Source organism: Pseudorca crassidens, chromosome 18 (genome assembly GCF_039906515.1).
Source record: "Pseudorca crassidens isolate mPseCra1 chromosome 18, mPseCra1.hap1, whole genome shotgun sequence".
Classification (NCBI taxonomy): Eukaryota; Metazoa; Chordata; class Mammalia; order Artiodactyla; family Delphinidae; genus Pseudorca; species Pseudorca crassidens.
Genome location: NC_090313.1, coordinates 69360486 through 69382913, shown reverse-complemented (window position 1 = coordinate 69382913; position 22428 = coordinate 69360486). Strand labels below are relative to the sequence as shown.

At 37.5% G+C, this 22428-nt stretch overlaps 1 protein-coding gene across 7 annotated transcripts in view; it reads left to right on the top strand.

Annotated features, from left to right (window-relative positions):
- The first annotated feature begins 730 nt into the window (after positions 1–730).
- NBEA (neurobeachin) overlaps positions 731–22428 on the top strand; it is a 630249-nt gene continuing 608551 nt past the window's right edge. For all 7 annotated transcript variants that reach the window (XM_067713386.1, XM_067713385.1, XM_067713382.1 and 4 more), the window contains exon 1: positions 731–1277. In XM_067713386.1, coding sequence (XP_067569487.1) covers positions 966–1277 — 312 coding nt within the window. In that variant the 5' untranslated portion in view covers positions 731–965. The remainder of the gene's footprint in view (positions 1278–22428) is intronic.

The following is a 22428-nucleotide window of genomic DNA, read 5'->3' as shown; positions in this document are numbered from 1 at the left end:
GAGTGAGGGAAGGGCGAAGAGGGGCAGAAAGAGGCCGTTTGCCACTCCCCTACCTTACAAGGCACCTGGCACTGGCAGTAGCAGCTGCTGGATGCGACGACGAAGATGATGAACCTCCTCCTAGCAAGAGGATATTGAGGAAATTAAGGAAGTGGCAGCGAAGGCGAGACACACACTCTGTGTCCTTCCCCGCAGGGAGAATCCACCCTCCAGGGAAAAACTGTGAGGAAGCCACCACCCGCCCCGCCTCTGCCAGCTCGCCCCAGTGTCTGGCAGCGGTCCCCATGCACCTGCTCACCTGTCTATCCGTTCAGGGTGGTTGGGGGAGGGACGAGCGGTGTCGGGCTGGGTGGGTGGAAGGAGAAGGAGGGCAGGGCAAAAGAGGGGGTGCACGAGGGTTCCGCCCCCCGGAGGCTCTGCGCAGGCGCAGTGGCCGGTACCGCAGGCAGGGGGCGGCAACATGGCGGAGTGAGCGGCGGCGTCGGGGCTTCACAACAACAGTGGCGCCCGTAGCGGTGGCGGCAGCGGCGTTAGGAGCATCGGCCACAGCCTGAGCTTCAGCACCGGCCAGCGCCGCAGCCAGCTGCTCACGCCTCAGGGCTTTTCGGAGCGGCGGCAGCATCTCCGCGGGGGGCGGGCCGGGCCGGACGGACCGGGAGGGGGAGCGAGAGGAGGCAGCGGCGGCCCCAGCGGCACAGCTGCTGGGCGGGCACTGCCGCTCGCCGGGCAGCGGTTAGCGGCGCCGCCGCCGCCGGGAATAAGCTTGAGAATAACCCTCCGCCTCCGCCGGGGAGGGCGCCGGAAAGGGCCGGGCTGAGGCGCACGCGGGGAGCGGGCCCGGCGCCGCGGCGCTGGTGGATGCTGGGGCTCCGAGGCGACGGCCGGGGGGCGGGGGCCGAGGCAGGTATAACGGTACCGGCGGAGGCAGCGCCACGGCGCTTTCATTCTCCTCAGGAGGGGGGCAAATGGCGAGCGAGAAGCCGGGCCCGGGCCCGGGGCTTGAGCCTCAACCCGTGGGGCTCATCGCCGTCGGGGCCGGAGGCGGAGGCAGCGGCAGCGGCGGCGGCGGCGGCGGCGGCGGGGGTAGCGGTGGTGGCGGCAGCGGGATGGGGGAGCTGAGAGGGGCGTCCGGCTCCGGCTCGGTGGTGCTGCCCGCGGGGATGATTAACCCTTCGGTGCCGATCCGCAACATCCGGATGAAATTCGCAGTGTTGATTGGACTCATACAGGTCGGAGAGGTCAGCAACAGGGACATCGTAGAGACGGTGCTCAACCTGGTAAGGGAAAAGGCGTGCTCGCCATCTGCCTCCCAGCCCCCATGGCCTCCCTCCCCAAACGCTGGCTCCAACCCCTCCACCACCCCCCTGGTCACACACGCAGCGCGTCCCTGCGAGCCCAGATCGTCCGGCGGGTATTGCTTAGCGGGTGACCTGCCTGCGCGCTGCCCAAGCCACGCCACCTCCCTGCTCTCCTCCGGTCCTCTCCTGCCACCTGAGCGCAGAGCCCAACTTAACACCGCTTATTATCACTTCTCATGACTATGAGTCGTCAATTGTTCCTTGCCGTGCAGGTTTTGGGTTGACTTGAGAGTTTAGTTAGGGGGAGCGGAAGGCCTCCTTTTCTCTGGGGTTCTTTCTCCGACACTCTTAATTGTCCGTGGTGTGGCTCTCTGAGGATGGAAGCCTTGCCCCTGGAGCCTAAATTCCCCGGTGCTGCTGAAATGCGAGAAGCGCATTAAGTCCAACTTGAGCAGCTGGGAGGTGATGTTTTCCATTGAGGAGGAAAAATGATGCAGTTTTGCATCTGCCTTTAAATATATTACGAGGCTATGTTGGAGAGTGTTGTGGCTGTATCCCCCCCCCCCCACCCCAATCTCTTTTTAGGTAGCCTTCCTTTCTTTGTAATATTGCCCTGAATATGCTGACCTCTTAAGTAATTTTTGTGCACATCAGATGTTAAAATGTGAGGACACCAAATCATACAGGTTGATTTCTGTGGTTGCCTTCAGAGAGCATGGCATGTGGATAAAGATTAGAGGAAAGGTGTTAAATTCAACCCTAGGTTTTGGTATCCTTCGTGATAAGAAAGAGTTACTGCAGAACTGTGTATGACTTAATGTTTTGCGATATCTATCTACGGAGAGGCTAAGAAGCATTCAAGATGTCAGGGGAAGACATGGGGAGGAAATAAAGAGAGGAGAATCATAGATTTCAGATAATAAGACTAGTTCATTTAAGATTAATTCATGTTTTAATGCCTTGTAAGTGCAGTTTTTGCTGCAGCAAAGCTTTTTAAACAGTTTCCTCTGCAATACCTAGTCTTTGACAAACTGTAAGGTTGGGTTTTCGAAGGCAAGCTTAAATCAAGAGCAATCAGTTGGCTATTGTATTTGGTGTGGAGTCACAGGAATATAAAAATTTGCTTGCAAGGAGATTTTATCACACCCATGCAGTCAGAATTTTCAGCTAAGCAATTATTTTTATTTGATCTATTGGAAAACTGAAAGAAAGCTGCAGCTACAGCAGTGGTGCCCTGAGACAGGGACAGGGATTAGATAATGTCTTTGGTTTCTGTACCTCTTAAATTCACAGAAGAGTTAAAGCTGGTTTTTTTTGTTGTTTGTTTTGCTGGGGTGTCACGTCAAAGATAAGAGAATATTTGACTTTTCTTTGTTAGATTTATGCCTGTTTAAATACCAAACACCTCTTTGTACTTCTGTGTACCTATCAAACAAATCACAAAAAGTCAGTGTAAGTTTGGGGGGCTGTCACTGCGTTGGTATAACCAAATTCTTTTTAAGACACTAATAGAAATATTGTTTTCTTGGGTGTTTTAATTATAACCAGCTGCAAATAGGAGGTCAGTACTTTCCCTTTTTTTTTTTAATGAGATGAAATCTCAAAATATGTTAGTAGGTTATCAGGTACTGTATTTATGTAGATTTAAAAGGAAACATTTAAAGGTTTTTTTTTTTTTACAGTTTTCCAGATTTCCAATACCATTTTTACCTTAGATGGTGTGATATTAGGTTATTTTTAATAAGTATTTGTATGCTTACTTAATACATTTTAACGTGATAAGAGGCAATACGGGCTCCCACAAGCTGGAAACTGATTTGAATGTGTAACCAGTTTGGACTCTGCAGCAGTAGCAACGTATGCTGGATCAGTTCTTAACAGATGGGGTTCTATAGATATACAGTAGGTTAAGAAAGGAAGTGAAATATTTCTTTTGAGGTAAAAAAGAAATTCAATTCTCTTCAGTGCAGTGAAAATCTGGCATGAAGTCTCAACATGCAAACATTATTTTAAAGATTAACTTTGCCGTTAAGCTTTATTAGAGTAATCAGAAATAAGGTAATACTGACATGGTATATTCCCAAATCCATTTAAGACATTGTAACTGCATTACAAAGACATTTTTATTTTTGGCATAAAGAAAGTTATGTTTAAAATTTCTTTGTACGTACTTAAAGAGTACAGTTGATCTTTAAATGGAAACTTTTGGGGAAAAGAATGACAAAAGGAGCTATTTACTATTAAGTTGTTAATTATATTGATTGTGGAATACACATTAGTCATTTGCAGTGTAGTATTTCTTGAATGGTAAGTCTAGTGCTTTATCTTTCCAATATACTCATGATGAAAATGTCATGTGAAAATTTAAGTTGATTGAGAAAATATTTGGAGATCATAGGCATTTAAAAAATAATTATCAAAACTTAATTCTATTTATTTAATGAGTAAATCAGTAAAATCCATTTAGGGCACTCAGTGGCTTGCTAAAGGTTGGAAGCCTCTAATATTAATCTCTAAAATGAGTTTTTTCAGTTTTCAGTCTTAATTTAAAACATTAAATTAAAAAGTAGGTGGAATAGTGAAATATTTATCACAGTGATTTCTATGACAGAAAAGAAAGGAAGAACTAATGAAACTTCAAAACAAAACGGTTTCTACCTTAAACAAAACCCTATCTCAGTCACCTTTGTCAGAATATTTTTTTTCCTTTTTTTTTTGTATGTTATTTTTCTTTATATGATGAGAATACTGATACTTGGTTGTTAGGTTTCTCACATGTCTTGCCCAAAGAATTAAAAGTTTTGCAGAGTAAAGTTGAAGTATGCATTAAAATATAGGACTCCTTTAACACAGCCATGGTTGTAATTTTGGGGCTTTTTTCTTTTGCCAAAGGTAGAGGTCCATTTCCACTATTAGGTGAATTGTGGGAGTTTGTTGAAGAATCACCATGGAATGAGAAATAAAATGAGTAATTTCCATTGTAGATGAACGTATTTGTACAATGATATTATAGTTGACTTGAAACATTCAAATACAAGGTGGACAAGATCAGGAAGATGAGTAAGTTAGTTTGTAAATAGGTTACAGTGAGAGTGTATTGTCAAGGATTTTGCATTGTAGCTTTACCGATGAAAAAAACTGATCAACAAATTTTGGCTTTGGGAGGTATTATTTAATGTGGCAGTAAAAGAGCATTTAACTGTAGAAAAGGAACTTTGTTGGTTGTTTCAGTTATAAAGCAGGCATACTACTTAATCCATTGCTTCCTTTGTAAACACACTTAACATATGTTTATATAAAGTTTTTCCTTCCTTGAAGTAAATTCTATGTATACATAATATGTTCTTTGTTTATAACATGAACATGTCTTCTTATCACAGATTTTAATATAAACTTATTTTTAGAAAAGATAAAATAAAGGATTAATATTTACTTAAAGAATTGACAGTAGGACTTTTTTGAATAGCTCTCTTAGGTAGTATAAGTCTATAACATTTAATTTGCAGTTATTTTTTCACAAATTGTGCAATATATTAGTGTATCTTTAGCTGTAGAAAATATTTCCTCTGATAATTTTATTTTTTTATGTTCTAAGTGGCATACTGTATATTGTATTAAAAGCATAACAAGATACTTTGAGGGGACTTTGTGGGCTAAGGGCCTCTCTTCTCTTGACATATGGATCATGGTATTATTGTTCAAAGGAAATTTGAAAGTTATTCTTCTATACTTGAATGTGACAGTAACTTTTCTTCCTTAGAGTTTTTTTCACTTGCAGCTGGATATAAATATCTTTAAAATTATATTTTCAAGATATTTTAAATTTCACAAACAAAAGATATGTTTTTGAACTAAATTTACTCTAAAAATATGTGGTTGCATTTTGAATCATGAAGTCCTTAATATTAAGTCCTTAATATTAATAAAACCACATTTATTTATATTAAAAGAGAATTTCCTACATTTTAATTTAGGTTGACATGTAAGTCTTTATATATTAATTTGAATTATATTTTATTCTTGTTATCAGGTATTGAAAATTAAATTGAGTACATATGTAAATATTGGAAGTTTCAATACCTTAAGGAGTTCTGAGGTTTTCCTCAAAAGTATTAATTTAGTCATAAATGACATTAAGCAGCATATATTCTATAACAAGTCTGTTATCAAGTTATATTAATTTTAAATAAGTATTTTTTATATTGCTAGTCAGTTTTTGGCAAATACTATGTGGCTAATTAAATGTATCTCAAGGTTCCCTCATCTTTTGCTATATATTTTTCAAACACAGTGTCAAGAAATTCATTGGTTCCAGCAAAATCAGCTCCCATTTTGGATCACCGATGTAGCAGTATTATACAATTCAGTCATCCACATTTTTGACTATTTACTTTAATACTATTTTGCATCAGTTAGTTTCATAGATTTTTCATTTATTGCCTGTACTTCTGATATTTTGTGCAATATCAGCATATCTCCTTATACAAAGATATACCTATCATTGTCTAGTATTGTGTATAGTATTTAGTTATTTATACATGTTTCCACTCCTATGCTGTGAACTCTGTGAGAGCAAAAGCCTATATTATGTATATTTATTTTTTGTATTTCTGGCTCTTGGATAAAGTAAGTGCATTTTGAGTATGCAGGACACCATTATTAGGCAGTAGAGGACAAGTTTCTGAAATTCTGTTCAACAGTAGGGTCCAGACCCAAGATCTTGAAATAAATTAGACTCCTGTAAAGTTAATGTATTGCCTATTCTTATAATTAGAAATATTTGTTGAATATGTATGATGTTCTCTATGTAGGCATTACTATATATGTAAATATTATTTTGAACTGACATCTTGGAATAAGAATCTGTTAATTATTTTTCAATATATGTATGTCAAGTATATATACATGTAACTAAGATCACATTATTTTAAACAAAGAATAATATATATGGCATTGAATAGAAATTAAAAAAAAAATGTAGCCAGTTGTCATGTTACTAGGAATAGTGGGCATTTCTTGTTTCTGTCTGTCTTGCATACATTTCCCCTTTTTGGTAATAGTACCTCAATTTTCCTTTAATGAACCACTCATCCTCCATTCTTAGTTCAGCTGGTTCAGGTGGGTTCAGGTGGGCTGGTGTATAACCCAGACATGTCCAGAATCACCATGATTGGTTCAGGGATGAGCATTTAACCTGAGGGGAGACACAGGGTGAGTCACAGGACTTGGGAACTCTTCCTGTTGGGGATGTTGAGCTGGTAGACTCATCCTATAGCTGTAGGTACCTGTATTAGAATTTGACCAAGTGTGAAACCAAGAGAGATAAATATATTCTTGATTCTTCTTGAGCACTTGGAGTTCTCTGTGTCTATGGTTATTATCTTCTAACCATTAAATTCTCTCTTTCAGAGTTTATTATTGTTATTAGCTTTAAGTCAGTTTAAATTGGATTTTTGTCACTTGTAAATAGAAGGAATTCTTACTAGCATAGACATTAGTAACTGGAAGTGGGGTATTGTAGGAACAGACCTTGAATGTTGAAATGGAGTGCAAGGCAGTAAGGACTGCTTTCCCCTAGAAATTCCTTAAAAGGAATTATGGGACAGCTGTTTCGATTGTCACCTAGGTTGTCTTTGCCCATGGAGCTACTAAAATTGGAACTTTAGGGATCCTCAAGTGTGTTGTCCACTTCTTGCCTTATAAGAAAGGAGTTTGCTTTGGTCCAAGCTGGAATGCTTGAGAGCACAGAGGGGAGAAAATATTGTCCTTCCAAGTAAGAGAGGCCTTTTCTGCCTGTAGCTACCATACAAGAGAATCAGAAAATCAAGAACCATGAGGATTGGAAAGCCCAATTTTGTGTGTGTGTGTGTTTTTTTTTTGTTTTTTTTTTTTACCCCATGCTAAAATTGGTAAAAGGAAAGACAGGAGTTTAAAGCCAGGTAACGTTCTGTTTTACAAGCTTCTCTCAAGCACCTCATGCATTATACTCCCAACCTCCTGACCAAAATAACAATCCAGTTACTAAAGAGTTTTAAAAGAGGATGCAACCAGGGAACAAGTGATAGAATAGCTGTGCCTCCTCATCCAGCTTATTATTTCACATTGCTTCAAGGGAAGTCATTAAGCAGAGTGTTTTAAGGGATGAGTAATGTGAAGGCCTATTGCTATGAGACTGAATATTGTTATGAAATTTAAAAGGTAGGTTGGTATCTTGACAAGATCTCTGGCTTTGGTTACTAGTTCAACCAGTTGACTGAAATAAATTGACCAAAAGCTTTCTGAGCTTTTAGGGAAACTATTTCCAGGGCAACCTCAAGCCTGGTAAACAAAGACCTGTGTTCTTTTTACTTCTAAGGCAGTTCTAAGCCTCAGTAAGAGGAAGTGGGTTGCTAAAGCAGTACAGCTGCTAGAAGGAAAATCTGAGCCCATAGAGGATAATGGACAAGTGAGGTCTTCTGAGATAGTGCATATCTCAGATATATAATAAGATATAATAAGTGCATCCAGATTGGTTGACCAAGAGACTCCATTCCCGTAACAGGCAATTCTTGCTACTCTGACCAGTAGTATATGGACTGTGGTTTGAATTAGTGACCATGGTTTGTTTACTGTTGATTTGCAAACTGGTCCCCGTGCACAGAGGGCAAGGAGAGACTGAAGAAAAGAGGCAGACCACTCCAGATTGGTAGCTGGCAGATTTATTAAGCAGGGGAGCTTATGAGGCTTGTCTTGGGCAGCCGCAAGACTAGTGGTCTCTACACCTGCCTGCCAGAATCTTAAAAGTTAAACTACAGAGGCCTTAACTAAGTTCAGTCACATATACCATCCAGATGGTTTCAACAACACCTTGCTCTCGAGGCTATTTCCTTGGAAGCGTTCCCACTGTGGGAACAGTAGGCAGAGTATATATTCTAAGGACGGGGAGGGGATGAGGAGCCTCTGATTGCCCAGATCCAGCTCATGGGTCAGCTGACAGTCACGTCCTCTTGATTATTTCCTCCATATTTATCTTCTCCACTCTTCTAAGTGGGCATTATTATTATTATTATTATTTTGTTTTGCCATTATATATTGATTAACGGAGGATAGTTAAATTTATTACATAGATATATATTGTCAGATTATGAGGTACCATGAAAAAATGCATGTTTGGAACTGACCAAGAATAATACTAATAGCATAAAGATTTCAGACTTGTAGCTGGATCCAGTAACTTGACATTGTCTTTGTTTTCCTCCCTGCCTCCCAGACCCATGGTGAAGTGATGAGTGCATTTTCTGTTGTGGTTAAGATAGTAACATTGTTAAACATGGATATTTAAGAAGTTATATATATGGAAAGAAGTGAATGTATAAGGTGGCTGGGTAGCCGAGGGCTAGAATATTGTAGATTTCTTTTGGTTTTGGCTGCATAGCGTCCATTCCTTCTGCTGTTAACAGTTCTGAATTTTTTGATTGAGGAGTCATCTCTTCTTGATTCTTGGTTTATATGGTTTGGGGTTTCCCTGGACTCCTTTCTGCTTTCCTGGACCAGGAATAGAAACTGTACTTGGCCCATCAGTAACAGATATTGGTTAAATATCTACCTGTACATCTGCGAAAGCTTGATAACTCCTTTCATTCTGCTGGAGAAAGTAAAAGATACTCATCACTGGAGTTGCTAAGATGTTAGAATGTAAGTCTAGATTTGACTGTCACTGTGCTACCATGAAGGCAGAGTATGCTCGAGGATAGAGCTATCACAGAGGCACCAAGAACCAAGAGATTACCGATGACATCTTTGGAGCCTTTCAAGTCACTTATACTGCCAGGCTTTTCAGTGCATTAAGCTAATACATTTCTTGTTTTGCTTAAGCCAGTTTGAATCAGGTTTCTATTTGTTGCACTCCAGTGATTCCTAACTAATATTTATAATTAAAATTATAAAAAAACTTTAGGTATTAAGTATCATAGGACAAATCATAAGAAAAATAATTTGGCAAAGGGCTTGATGCATTTCAAGAAAGAAGAAAGAGACATTGCTAATTATTACGAAAATTCATCTTCACTAAATAAGAACATAAGGTAATACTGAGATACCCTGAAAAACAAATGATTAAAAGGAAAATTACCAGTGTTTTATCAGCATGCTAAAATGATCTTAAATGACATTGTTGGGCATGTAAAATGGTACAGCTGTTCTGAGTAACATTTTCCCAATATGCGTCAAGAAGTTTAAAGAGGTTCTTGTCATTAATCCTTAGTTCTTTAGGCTAAGGAAAAATTACCTGTGGACAAATATGAGGGTTAAATGTAGTTTAATGATATAAAAAATTAGCAATAACCTATATTTTCACATTAGGAAAAGGTTATGTAATTTTATATCTATGTTATGAAATATTATACAGCCATTCACACTTTATGTGCCTCAGTTTCCTTATGTGTAAAGGAGTTACCTCATAAAGTTGTACAGATTAAATGAATTAATATATATAAAGTGCTTGGTACAAAGCTAACTTTGTATAGTATTTACTATTGTTATTTTTTTATTTTTATTTTTTTACTATTGTTATTTTTGTTCTTATCTTGAGCCTGATGACCATATGATCATAGAAAGAAAATAATGATCTAACTAAAACTGAGTTCTGTTTTAGCTTGGATTACCTGAGCTGGTGAACCTGTCAGAGAAGGAATCTCAGGTGTCCACCTTCTAATGAAACATAGGGGGTCTGTTTTGAATCCCGCATAGTCTTTAACAGCGTCTGGGGTAATTTTTCCTAATGGGAAATTGGGGAACGAATAGGCGTGAGGTGACACAGCTTCCTTTGCCTAGAATTCCTTCTATCTCTTCCTTCCTTGACATGGCTGAATTTCACATCTGGATGTATACTAGGCCATGAAGGGTGATCCTGGGTAAATAATACCTCCCTCTTGGAGTATTAGCTTAAATATTTAGAAAACTACTTGAGTTACAAACATAAGAGGCAAGTTAGGGGACTGAAAACTATTTTGTGATCAGTTGTTTTAGAAAATTATATTAGTGTATATTTTAATAGCTCTTAACTGTTTCCAGTGTACTTGCAAGATTGTGCTGTGTTAACTAATCCTCAGAATAACTCCCTTTTCAGATGCCATTCCTTCTCTACAGATGTGGAAACTAAGACTGCAGGAAATGTGAAGTATTAGACAAGGTTATCCAGGTATTAAGTACCAGGGCTAGGACTCAGGCCTTCAGATTCAAAGGCTATAATCTTCTCCATTATTGAACAAAATGTAGCTGCTTAGAAATTATCCCAAAGGCTTGCATTATATGAAGAGATGATGCTGGAAAGGGAGGGTCGGGTCCAGCCAGCATCAGTGAGCTGATTCTGTGGTAGAGAATGCTGCCCATAGAGGACTCAGGACTTGCTGATCACAGGAAATAAAAATGAATGCAGGACAGTTTGATGGATTTGTACACAAAGTGATCTAACAGCCTATATTGTGAAGTATTAATTTTAGAGTTTTGGGGAATGGTGATACAGTATTTAAATGGTAACTAGCTTTAATTTGTATACCTTTTCACTAGGCAAAGTGTGGGTATTTTAGATATTACTCTGAACAAGAAAAAAATAGTATACATTGATATATTTATTTTATGTAGAAAAAGTAGATGTGTTATGTTTTAGTGTTAATCAGATGCACCACCACACATACCATGTTTGCTTGGATAGAACAAATGAGTTAACTAGAGTCTAGGTGATATAATTTCCAATAATTGTGATTCTTCTTTCAGTTCACTGAAGTAGAGCAAACATTGTTTAATGGAAAATTTTATGGAAGTGTTAAATGTCTAGATATATTTCTCTTTAGCAACTACTTCCATTTTCTGAAAGAAATAACTTGTAGCTGATTTAAAGATGGTATATGAGTATTTCCAGTGTTTTTTAAAAACTTTTCATGTGTGGGGAAGGAATTGGCATTTATAGAATTGGGGTTGATAACATACCGTATGTTTTTAAAATCCTCTACCAGCCCCTTTGAAATAAATGTGGGTCTACTTTAATATAATAAGTAAACCACGGCTGAAATGAAGGGGCTTGTCCAAGGTTGCAAAGCAGAAATTAGACTCAAAGCTAGATGTTCTGTTCCTAGGTTTGTTGTTCTTTAATCTTTACATGTCAAGCGCTATGTTAAGCATACAATATGCATTATCTTATTTTATCATCTTGACCTGCAATATAAAATCTTCAATGAAATAAAAATAGTCATTGTCTTTCTAGGTTAAACTAAGTCTGGTATTTTAAAAGAGGAGAAGTATTTTCAGCTCTAATTATATCAGCAATATTTTATTATAAAATGTCATAAAATTATTGTACTTGATTTGTATTTATTTTCTATAACTTGATTCCCCTTTAAAAGTCCTCAAATTTAAATTAAGTATTTAAATTATTTTTAAAGCTTATGAGATATGAGTCATCAGTGGAAGAATTTTCTTTTATTATGCTGTCTTGACTGTTACTTGCTGAATAATCATTGCATTTTTCAAGTTATCATGTCTTCCTTTTTTTGTCTAAAGAACTCCTGTTCATGTTTCAAGAATCAGCTGTTGTCCCCCACTTAAGTGATGCCTTCTCTGATCTCCCCCTAACAGCTCTTCCTCCCATTCTGTGCTCTCCCATAACACTTCGTACATAGTTCAGATTTAGCATAGTTCAGATTGCCTGTCCTATTTTAATTATTTGTTTACTTGTCAGACCACCCTAGAGACTCTGAATCCCTTGAGATCAGAATGTTGTCTTATTCACCTTGGTATCCTGAGTACTTAACATAGAATCTAGAATTTTGTGCTGCTTAGTGAACTTGTTTTGAAAGAGGATTTTTTTTTTTCACATTTTATATATTTTGCTTGTTTTTGTCACTTCTGGCTTAGTTACAAATCTTGTCTTCTCAGACTATTCTGGTTCTTTTAATTTCTGTGTTTGCCTCTTCCTTAACATTTCAGTTTTTATTTTTTTGAGGAAGGGGGTGGATAGAGATATTTTGATGTGTTTGTATATATGTATATGAGGAGTCGTAGGGTCTTCAGATGTGGTGAATAGCCTGACTCTTATCACTTGCATAGGTGAGGAAAGAACCAGTTGGGTTAAGATCCTGCAGGTTTTCACAGAATTCGAATTATCACTTAGATTCCCTCTTAGTCCAGTGGGTTTTTTTTGTTTTGTTTTTGTTTTTCCACTTTATCTTGGTGCCTGGAGTTCCACTTTGCCTCAGCCCATTTGGGGTCATAACTCTCACGGAGAAGCATACCTTTTTTTTTTTTTTTTCTTTCTTTTAACTCAGGCACACTCAGAACACTTAAAGTGATGATTAAATAAATTACTGAGTAATCCTAACCTAGTGTTCTATTGCCAGAGTCAAGATTCTCATTGGGAATATAAAAAGGAATTTCATGGTCCCTACCTTCAGTAACTTGAGGTTCAGTACAGGAAAAAGAAGAAAAATCAGACAAATTCCATTGGCAAAAAGTGATATTACAAAGATTTAAACAAAATGCTATGGAGACATTAATGGTTCCACTACCTTTGCTTGGAGGAATCTGGGAAGGTATCATTGGTTAAGTGACTTTGGATTGGATCTTGAAGGACAAGTAACTGTTTCCCCGCATATAAAGGGCAGGAGTGGAAAACCTTTCCGCACAGAGGGACACGGGTCATGAGGGAGTCTTTCCATGGCTGTGTCCACTAACATTAACTACAAACCACATCAGATTAGCTTTATTTCTTCTTGTAGAAGTCCCACCCCATTTTTTTTTTTTTTTTTTTTTCATTCCATGAGTGTTCATTGGCTTACTTTGTTTTAAGGTCTTTCAAGCACAGGGGAGGTGATAAAATGTATTAGGTGATAAAATGTATTCATTGAGTTATTTGAGGAGTTCTGTTTGTGTAGGTATTTGTGGTTCATGATTAAGAGTAAAGGTGGAGGAAGAGATGAAAGGAAAACTAAGGGTGTTGAAAGTTATTTTTAATTTTTTCAGCCTTATAAAATCAGAATTCTTAACAGTAACATTTTATCAAAGTAGAGTTAATGGTTTTCTAAAGTCTACAAGGAACTTCAAGTGGGCCTGATGCAGTTCAGTATCAGGATCACCATTAAGAAGCCTTTTTTCTCTTAACTGGTCTAGTATTAGTACTGTTTTGTTCAGCTTCTTCCTCTGTAAGGAAATCCTGTTCCCTCCCACCCCCTAAAGGACAGTGGTTTTTCCTTTCTGCAAATCAAATTATAGTTTTTCCATTAGCAGCATTACAAAATTTCAAAGAATGTTCCAGAAAAAAATGTTAGATTCTAGGTCAAATAATATTATATGTAATAGTGCAGCAACTATTTATAAAATAGTATATTTACTTTCATGATTTTTAAAAGTTGAGATTTAATGATTCATCTTTAAAGTGTGACTTTTCACGCTGTAGTTTCTTTGGAGTATCTGTTCCTATGAATAAAATATGCTAAGGCGTCAATTTTGTGTTTTTTCTTTCTTCTGGGTGTTAATCTGTTCACATGCTTGTTTCATTGCTATTATTGTTGAAGTCATCCCCCGGCAGACAGCAGGCCCTAATTGGGTGGGATTGTAGTTGCAGTCTTTTAGCCATTGACTATACTAAGTTTAGATTCAAATGGAAATGTAACCCATTTTTTTGGTCTCATTAGTACCACACAGGGACTGACTACACTAATTGGTCACAGTTCAACCAGCTTGCCTGAGTGGTCTTGGAGTTGTTTTGAACCATTAACATTTTTTCATCCTGGGCTTTAGGATAAAAAGCATTCGTTTTTAGGATGACTGACTGACTTATTTTAGGGGTGGGTGGAGTAGCTGTGAAGAAGCATTTTTCTTTGTGAAAATACTCATTTAGGTACTTTTATCGAAAGTATGTTGAGCAAATAGATTTTAGTCAGATTTGCTGGGTTTTTTTCATTAATTATGTTGGGCTTTTTAAATTCTAGAAATAACGTTTAACCTGATTAGTGATCTACACTCTGAAAGGTAAACTAATGTATTTTAGTTACTGCATGACAAACTGTCATTCACAATGACAGCTGCACCCAATTACATTGAAAAATTATGCTGCCAAACTCTGAAATAAATTAAAGATGACCTGCTTAGAAAATATGGGATATAGACATTTACAGCAGAGATTTCACTTCTGGTGAAACAGTGCTTGGGGTTTTGGATCAATATGATAATGCATTCTGTATCTTAGAGCCCAAACTTGATATCTTTGTATGTAAAAGGAATAAAGGTATATATTAATGGAGAGGTAGTTTATGAGAATAACATTTAATAATTAGATGTATCACATTTGTGGCACATGTTGTTAGTTGTTAAAGAGGGACTCTATTAAAGTAGTTTATTCTTGAAGAAAAACTAGAAAGTTTTGCTTTATATAATGATAGTCAGCTATGAATGTTTAATATGCACTGTTACTGAATTATGTAATTTTACAGTTGACTTAATTGTCACTTTCTAATCGTCTAATTGTCACTATATTTAATTTGCAGGTTTTCTAGTTCTTTTGTTCATGGTTACTTCTTCTTCCCCCTTCCCCTTGCCCCCTCCACTATTTAAATACTGATCTGTTGGGTCTGAATATATATACTTATTTTAATCCTAATGCCACATATGACCAGATAACCATTTTATTCCACAGATATTTTTAGAATCCTCACACCATGTGTGATGCTAAACACTGAGGATACAATGATCAAGACACAATCCCTGCCCTGGAATTTTTAGCACTGCAGGGAGTCAAAAATACAGGCAATGAAATGTGTGAATTCTATGATAGAAATAAATTAGGGAATAGTGGGCAACACTGAGGGGAGAAATGTACCAAGGGAGTCAAGGGAGGGCTTCATAAAAGTGGTGATGTTTGAATTGAGTTTTGGAAGATGGCTAGATCTGTCTAGATCTGTGCAGTCACAGAGTAGCTACTAGCCACATGTGGCTAGTGAGCACTTGAAATGTTCCATAAGCATAAAATGTGCACTTGATTTTGAAGAGCTGGTATAGAAAAATATTACATTAGTAATTTAAAAATATTTATTACGTGCTGAAATCATATTTTAGATATGTTGGGTTAAATGAAATATAAATTAATTTCACCTATTTTCTTTTATATTTTTCTTTTAATGTGGCTAATAGAAAATTTTAAATTACATAACATGGCTTGCATTATATTTTTATTGGACAGCACTGATTTATAGGGGACGTCTCAAAAGTAGATGAACCATTGTAAGTATAGAAAGAAACTAATAGATATTCTAGCATGCTCTCTTTTCTTTTAATATGTCTGCTTATGCATGTGTATATATACTGCATATTCATATACTGTATATACTTACACTTACAGACACATATATACATAATCTTTATATTGTTTGAGCCACTTATATTGTGGGTTTTCCTGTTAAGTGTCAGTAAACATCCTAACTAGTGCATTGACTTAATGGCAACAATTTAAAAACCATGTATCATTGGGGAAAACCGTGTTCTCCCTGCCCTGGTAAAAGTTGCCTAAATAATTCATGGAAATCAATATTGCAACAAATTAAAATGCACTTTATTGTCAGCAGATACTTTGGAAGGCAAATTGTAAGCATTGCTACAGAGTTGAAGAAATAGAATAAAATGTAGTTGTTTTGTAGGAGTTGGATGAAGTGCTGTTATTTCTAACATGTTTTGCTTATAAAATTTGCTAGATGGTTTCTTAATGGAATAAACAACTGCTTTTTGTGAGTTAACTGTTAAAAATTTTATGTGAAAATACACTTTCTGGAAATGCATGTATGTCCTGTTTACCAAAACCAGAAATTGAGAACTAACCTTACCTTTATATAGAGAGCAGAATATATATACTTTGTGAAGATTTACTTGTTTTATCGGAATAAGAGTCCCCTATTGTATTTAGGTTGCTAATTTCAGTATTAATTATCAGGAGTGCCATATTTTAAATAAGACTCTGAATTGAATACTAGAATACTAGAATTCTGCAATGCTAATGCTTATCTTGGTAAGATTTCGAAGATTATCTTGTTTTCAGATACGGAAACCTAGGCAGCAGAGAAGTTACTGACTTACTATTTTCCATTATGCAAAGGATGTAAGGATACTTTCTTACTTTGAAATATTTTATCTTTTTCCTTTCTTCTACTTTTTCCTTCTTGTCTCCCTCGTATTTGTATTCTCATATGCCTTCGTATATGTATTGAAAGGTATTACATGTTTACTGGTGTCACTTTAAGTCCAAGCAGTTTTTACTTTTTTCCTCAGCTAATTACAGTTTTATATCTGCTGCAGTGTTTGTAGAAAATTGAGATCTTCATTCTCCTTTAATAATAGCAATAATAATCATACTTGATGGAGATGAGAGGGAGGTTAATTTAAACATACTTTTATTTATAGGTAATTGTTAGGAGCTGAAGTGCCCATACCTAGGGATAGTATGATCAAACCTGGGGAAAGAGTGAGATTGGAAAGATGATTCTTTTCTTTAAGGATTTCGAATTCTAGAAACAGAAACCACTGTGTAAATTAGAAAAAAAAATACTAAATTATGTGATCAGGCTTTTGTGGAATGACTAATCTGAATTCAGATTCTGACTCTGCCTTTTTTTCCCTCTTGTGACCGTGAGTAAAAGTATGTATTAGAGTACAGTATCACAGAGGAGGAAGTAATGAACTATTTGCAGGAGTCAGGAAAGACTTCAAGGTGGAGGATTCTATTGAAATTGGCTTCCAAGGGGAGCAGGGGTTTGCTGAGTAGACAGGGTGGAGTAAGGGCATTCCAGCTCTGGAACTTTAAGTCAGCACATTATAAAGTAGTAATGTCTTTCTAGGAGTGAGCTTTCCTTCTGGCAAATTCCTGCCTGTACTTTTGGACTTCGCTTAAGCTTCTATCTCTACTATTGATCCTTCTCTAACACAAAGAGAGTTTTGAGGCAGTTAAGCATTTCCATTTTTGTGCTCTATTAGCACCTTGTAAATACATAGGTTTCCCAGCACCCTCAGGAGTCACATTCTTGAAATGTAATGTGGTTGGCAAAACTGCAGTTGGCAAAGTCAAGGTCTCTAGACAACAAAGTGTAGGTAGATGAGAAATAAAAATAATGCATTAAACATGTATATATTTGTATATAAGTGTATAGAGAAAAGTTCTATAATGCAGCCATTTCCAAAACAAACCAGGATCATCTGGTGCTTGTTTGTACCAAATATAATTAAAAAAAATAGTAATTATAAGTTTTTGTTAGATGTGCTGCTAGGCTGTTGGCTGTTACTGATATAATAACAGCTCTTGGTGGGGGAAGAAGATACACAACTACATTAAATGTACACATCAGTTACGAGTTATATGTTGATTTCAGAAATGTTAAAATGTGAAAAATATTCCTTAGAATAAAGGAAATATAGTATTCTCAATTAATACAATAACTCCATGACAGAGGCATTTCTATCCCCATTTAACACTTGAGAAAAGTGAGAGTTTGTGAATTTGTAGCTAAGGACTTTGGGCAATGTGGAGCAAGACATTTTGGCAAAAAAGAGACATGAGCAAAGCAAAATGTTCATTCCGTGTAAGTTGATCTGATTAGGTAGACTAGTGTTGTCATACTCTTTCAGTAGTTGTGGTGGTTCTATCCTGAAACAATAGGATTGGTCACAGAGGACAGCCTGTTCAGTGGTGAAGTGTATTATTAGTGGGTGCTAATTCTTGCTCCATCTTGTACCTGATTCTTTTAGGACTTTTATAACAATGAACTAGTGTCTTCGACTCTGTTTTTAGATTTATAAATTAATGCGTAAATGCTATTTCAGTCAAGTCAGTTTTTGTATCCTGGTTTTCTGTAAAGAGCTTGGCTGTTGTGGGACAACTAATTTGAATTCATATCCTGGCTCTGCCTTTTCTTTGGTTTGTGACCTTGAGTATCAAGTATCAATATTTCATCTCTCCAAGCCTCTGCTTCTCTCTCTCTTTCTTTGTATCTATGTGTCTATTTATCTATATCTTTTGTCTATATATCCCTCTATATATACTTCATATGTGTCTGTTCATATGTATCTGAGAAAAAGATGTTATTTTCCCTTTTATTCCTCTTCAGTGGGAACTGTATATATGAATTACATATATGACAGTTCATTATAGTAGTAAGTTTCTGCTACTATACAGAATGTTCATTTAGCACATTGCTATTCAAATGTGGTCCACAGATCAGATTTGCATATTTGTGAAGTGTTTGTTGGTCTAAGAGGAGATAAGGAGCTTGTGCCAGAATATAAATAATTTTGTCAATAAACACACTGTTTATTTCAAATAACTTTTTTCCCCCATAGCAAGACTTTCTTGATGAAGGAAGCAGTGTGTTAATTCATGTTCTGATTCAGTTGCCTTCTCATTGGCTGGTACTCTGAGTAGCTTGAATGGAAGGTACTTTTGGGTACCCTCAAAGCTTAGTTTTAGTTGTGTTATTTTTCATTTGTGGTGTTAGAAAGGTTTGCTACTGTTAGTGAAAAGAATATTGATTTTGGACTTGCAGTCTAATCTTGTCTTTGTTACTAATTAGTTGGGCAAGTCGTTTACGTGTTACAGACCTTACTTTGCCTGACTGAAAATAAGGATTGGGTTAGATGACACGTGTGGTCCTTTCAGGCTTTAACATGCTATTACTTTATGATTTTAAATAGTATTTTTTCCTTTTTTTTTTTAAGAACTAGAACATAGACCTGATACTAAAGTTGACGATAAGCTACACTGGGATAGAAACATGCTTTAAGAAGCTTGTTTTTGGAATAGATGTTTTTATTAAACTTCAGTCAACCATATGCCAAGAAGTTGGTTCTAAAGATAGAATGATTAATGAAACTTTTTTGTTTATAAGTAGTAATCTTCTAGGGGAGATAGACAAATAAATACAATTGACCCTTGAACAATATGGGGGTTAGGGTTGCCCAGACCCCAAGCACTCAAAAATTGCATATAACTTTACAGTCAGCCCTCCATATCCACAGTTCCACATCTGAGGATTCAACCAACTGCAGATCATGTAATACTATATAGTATTTATTGAAAAATTCCCATGTATTAGTGGACCTGCACAGTTGTTCAAGGGTCAATTTGAACAACTATATACAAGTAAATATATAAATGGAATAGCTGATGTGTTAGTGATATGGACCAAAAATGTTGAACGAGGAGACTTTGAGAAACTAATTATGTAGAACAGGAGTAGGCAAACTTTTTCTATAAAGATCCAAGTATTTTAGGCTTTTGGGCCATATGGTGTCTATCACAACTACTCAGTTCTGCAGTTGTAGTAGGAAGGCAGCCATAACCAGTACTTAAAAGAAAATACATGATTTTCCAACACTAATTCTCTGGCACCAGTTAGGTGTCCTAGAATTCAGTGCAGTTCTAACACTAACTACCTGGAGTTAGCCCAAACACCACAAGTTAAGGGCTCAGTCCCACAAGACTGCCTCCATTTCAGATGCCAGCTGCAAGTGGGGCTATCTGAATTTCTGCCTGGGTGACAGCAACCCCTCAGGTTCGGTAATTTGCTAGAATGACTCACAGAACTCAGGAAAGCACCATGCTGACAATTAGTTTTATTGTAAAGGATACAACTGAGGAACAGCCAAGGTATTGGAGTGGGCACACATAGCTTCCGTGCCCTTTCTGTGCTCAGAAACACATCAATGCATTCACTAACCCGGAAGCTTCCTGAACCTCATTGTTCAAGAGTTTTTATGGAGTCTTCATTATGTAGGATGATTGATTTAATCACTGGCCACATAACTGAATTCAATCTCCAGGCCTCTACTCACATGCTTGGTCTTTCATTGGCCATCCCCTCTCTTGAAACTATCTAAGGGCCCACCTTGAGTCACTTGTTAGCATAACCTTAGGTATGATCAAAAGAATCTAATCACAAATAACAAAATAAATTCCTATCACTCATGAAATTCCAAGGATTTTTGAAGCTCTGTGCCAGGAACTGAGGGCAAAGACCAAATATATATATATATATATATATATATATATATATATATATATATATATATATATATATATATTTTTTTTTTTTTTTAATTATACTATAGGCAACCTTAACCAATATGGAAATGAACAGGCATAGCTGTTTTCCAATAAAACCTTATTTACAATAAGGCAGGAAGCTAGAATTGACCTGTAGGCAGTAGTTTGAAGACCCTTGCTCTAGAAAAATAGGAAAGGCTTCTCTAAGAAAATGACATTTAAACTGTATCTTTTATTTCTTAAAATTTTTTTATTGATGTTATACTATTTTATTATTATTTTTTAAAGTCTTTATTGAATTTGTTACAATATTGTTTCTGTTTTTTTTTTTTTGCGGTACGCGGGCCTCTCACCGCTGCGGCCTCTCCCGTTGCAGAGCACAGGCTCCGGATGCGCAGGCTCAGTGGCCATGGCCCACGGGCCCAGCCGCTCCGCGGCATGCGGGATCCTTTCGGACTGGGGCACGAACCCGTGTCCCCTGCATCGGCAGGCGAAATCCCAACCACTGTGCCACCAGGGAAGCCCTGTTTCTGTTTTATGCTTTGGTTTTTTGGCTGCAAGGCATGTGGGATCTTAGCTCCCAGACCAGGCAGGGATCGAACCCACACCCCCTGCATTGGAAGGCAAAATCTTAACCACTGGACTGCCAGGGAAGTCCCGTTGATATTATACTATTTTATAGAATTTTAAAATGATATGTTACAACCTTAGTGATGTAATTTTAGGAAAATTTTTATAGATCAATGGCACTACCTGTAGAGAGTTTTTTTTTAAGATGCTTGGTGAGTGAGCAGGGAAATTTTTTGACCTGTGTGCCCTGATTACTAATATGTTTTCATATCAATTGAGAAAGTCTTCAGTTCTTCTAAGACATTAATTCCTTTTAGCTCCTGTGAGTAAGAAGGCTTGAATATTACCCACTGGGTAACAACTTATAGGTGTTATTCTCCTGAGTGATCATGATTTTTATTATATTCCTTGATTAGTGATATTTTGTGTAACCTGTTGCTGTTGGAATGGTGTTTTCCTTCTGTCGTTTTTATTTTGAGTTCCACTCTTTTGTTTTTTGGTGAAAGGAACTAGAGCCTTGGGTTTGAGTTTTATCCCTTTGGCTAAGGGAGCCTGTGTAACTTCCACATTATGAGAGCTGTCCGATGAGACAGTAGGAATCTGGCACTTACAACTGTGTAATGCAGTTCAAGGCATGAACATTTGAAGACTTTCGGTTTCTGCCCTTTTTTTTTTTTTCCTTTTTGCCAGAGTATAAACTGTTTCTTCTTCTTGCCTGAAGGTTTCACAGTGGAATGAATAATCATGCTTATAACAATTTATCAACTTATCTTGTTAATTTTACGTCTCAGTATATATGAAGTTTCAAATTTTCATGAAGATGAACATTTGGGTGGCCTCGAAGTAAGGAAAATTGGGAGCAGGCCAGAACTGACTGTTTTAATAGGGATGGAAAGGTTCGGGTTGGATTTTATTCATGTGCTTAGGTGATGTGACTATAAGCTTAGGGTAGAGAGTGAAAAGAATTGCCCTAATGAATCCCTGCAGTAATGATGATGAAAATGAAGGTAATGGAAAATTATCTAATACTTTAGGGCTAAAATAAAAGCCAAATTCAGAAGAATCAAAGGGAAGCTCATTTGTTTGTTGTCAGTAACCACAGATGAGTTAGTAGTATCATCTTTAATCATAAAAGGGCAGGGACTTCCCTGGTGGCGCAGTGGTTAAGAATCCGCCTGTCAGTGCTGGGGACGTGGGTTTGAGCCCTGGTACGGGAAGATCCCACATGCCATGGAGCAACTAAGCCCGTGTGCCACAACTACTGAGCCTGTGCTGTAGAGCCTGTGAGGCACAACTACTGAGCCCATGTGCTGCAACTACTGAAGCTCGTGCACTGAAGCTCGTGCACCTAGAGCCCCTCCTCTGCAACAAGAGAAGCCACCGCAATGAGAAGCCCGCGCACCATAACGAAGAGTAGCCCCCGCTCACCGCAACTAGAGAAAGCCTGCATGCAGGAATGAAGACCCAACGCAGCCAAAAATAAATTAAATAAATACATAAATAAATACA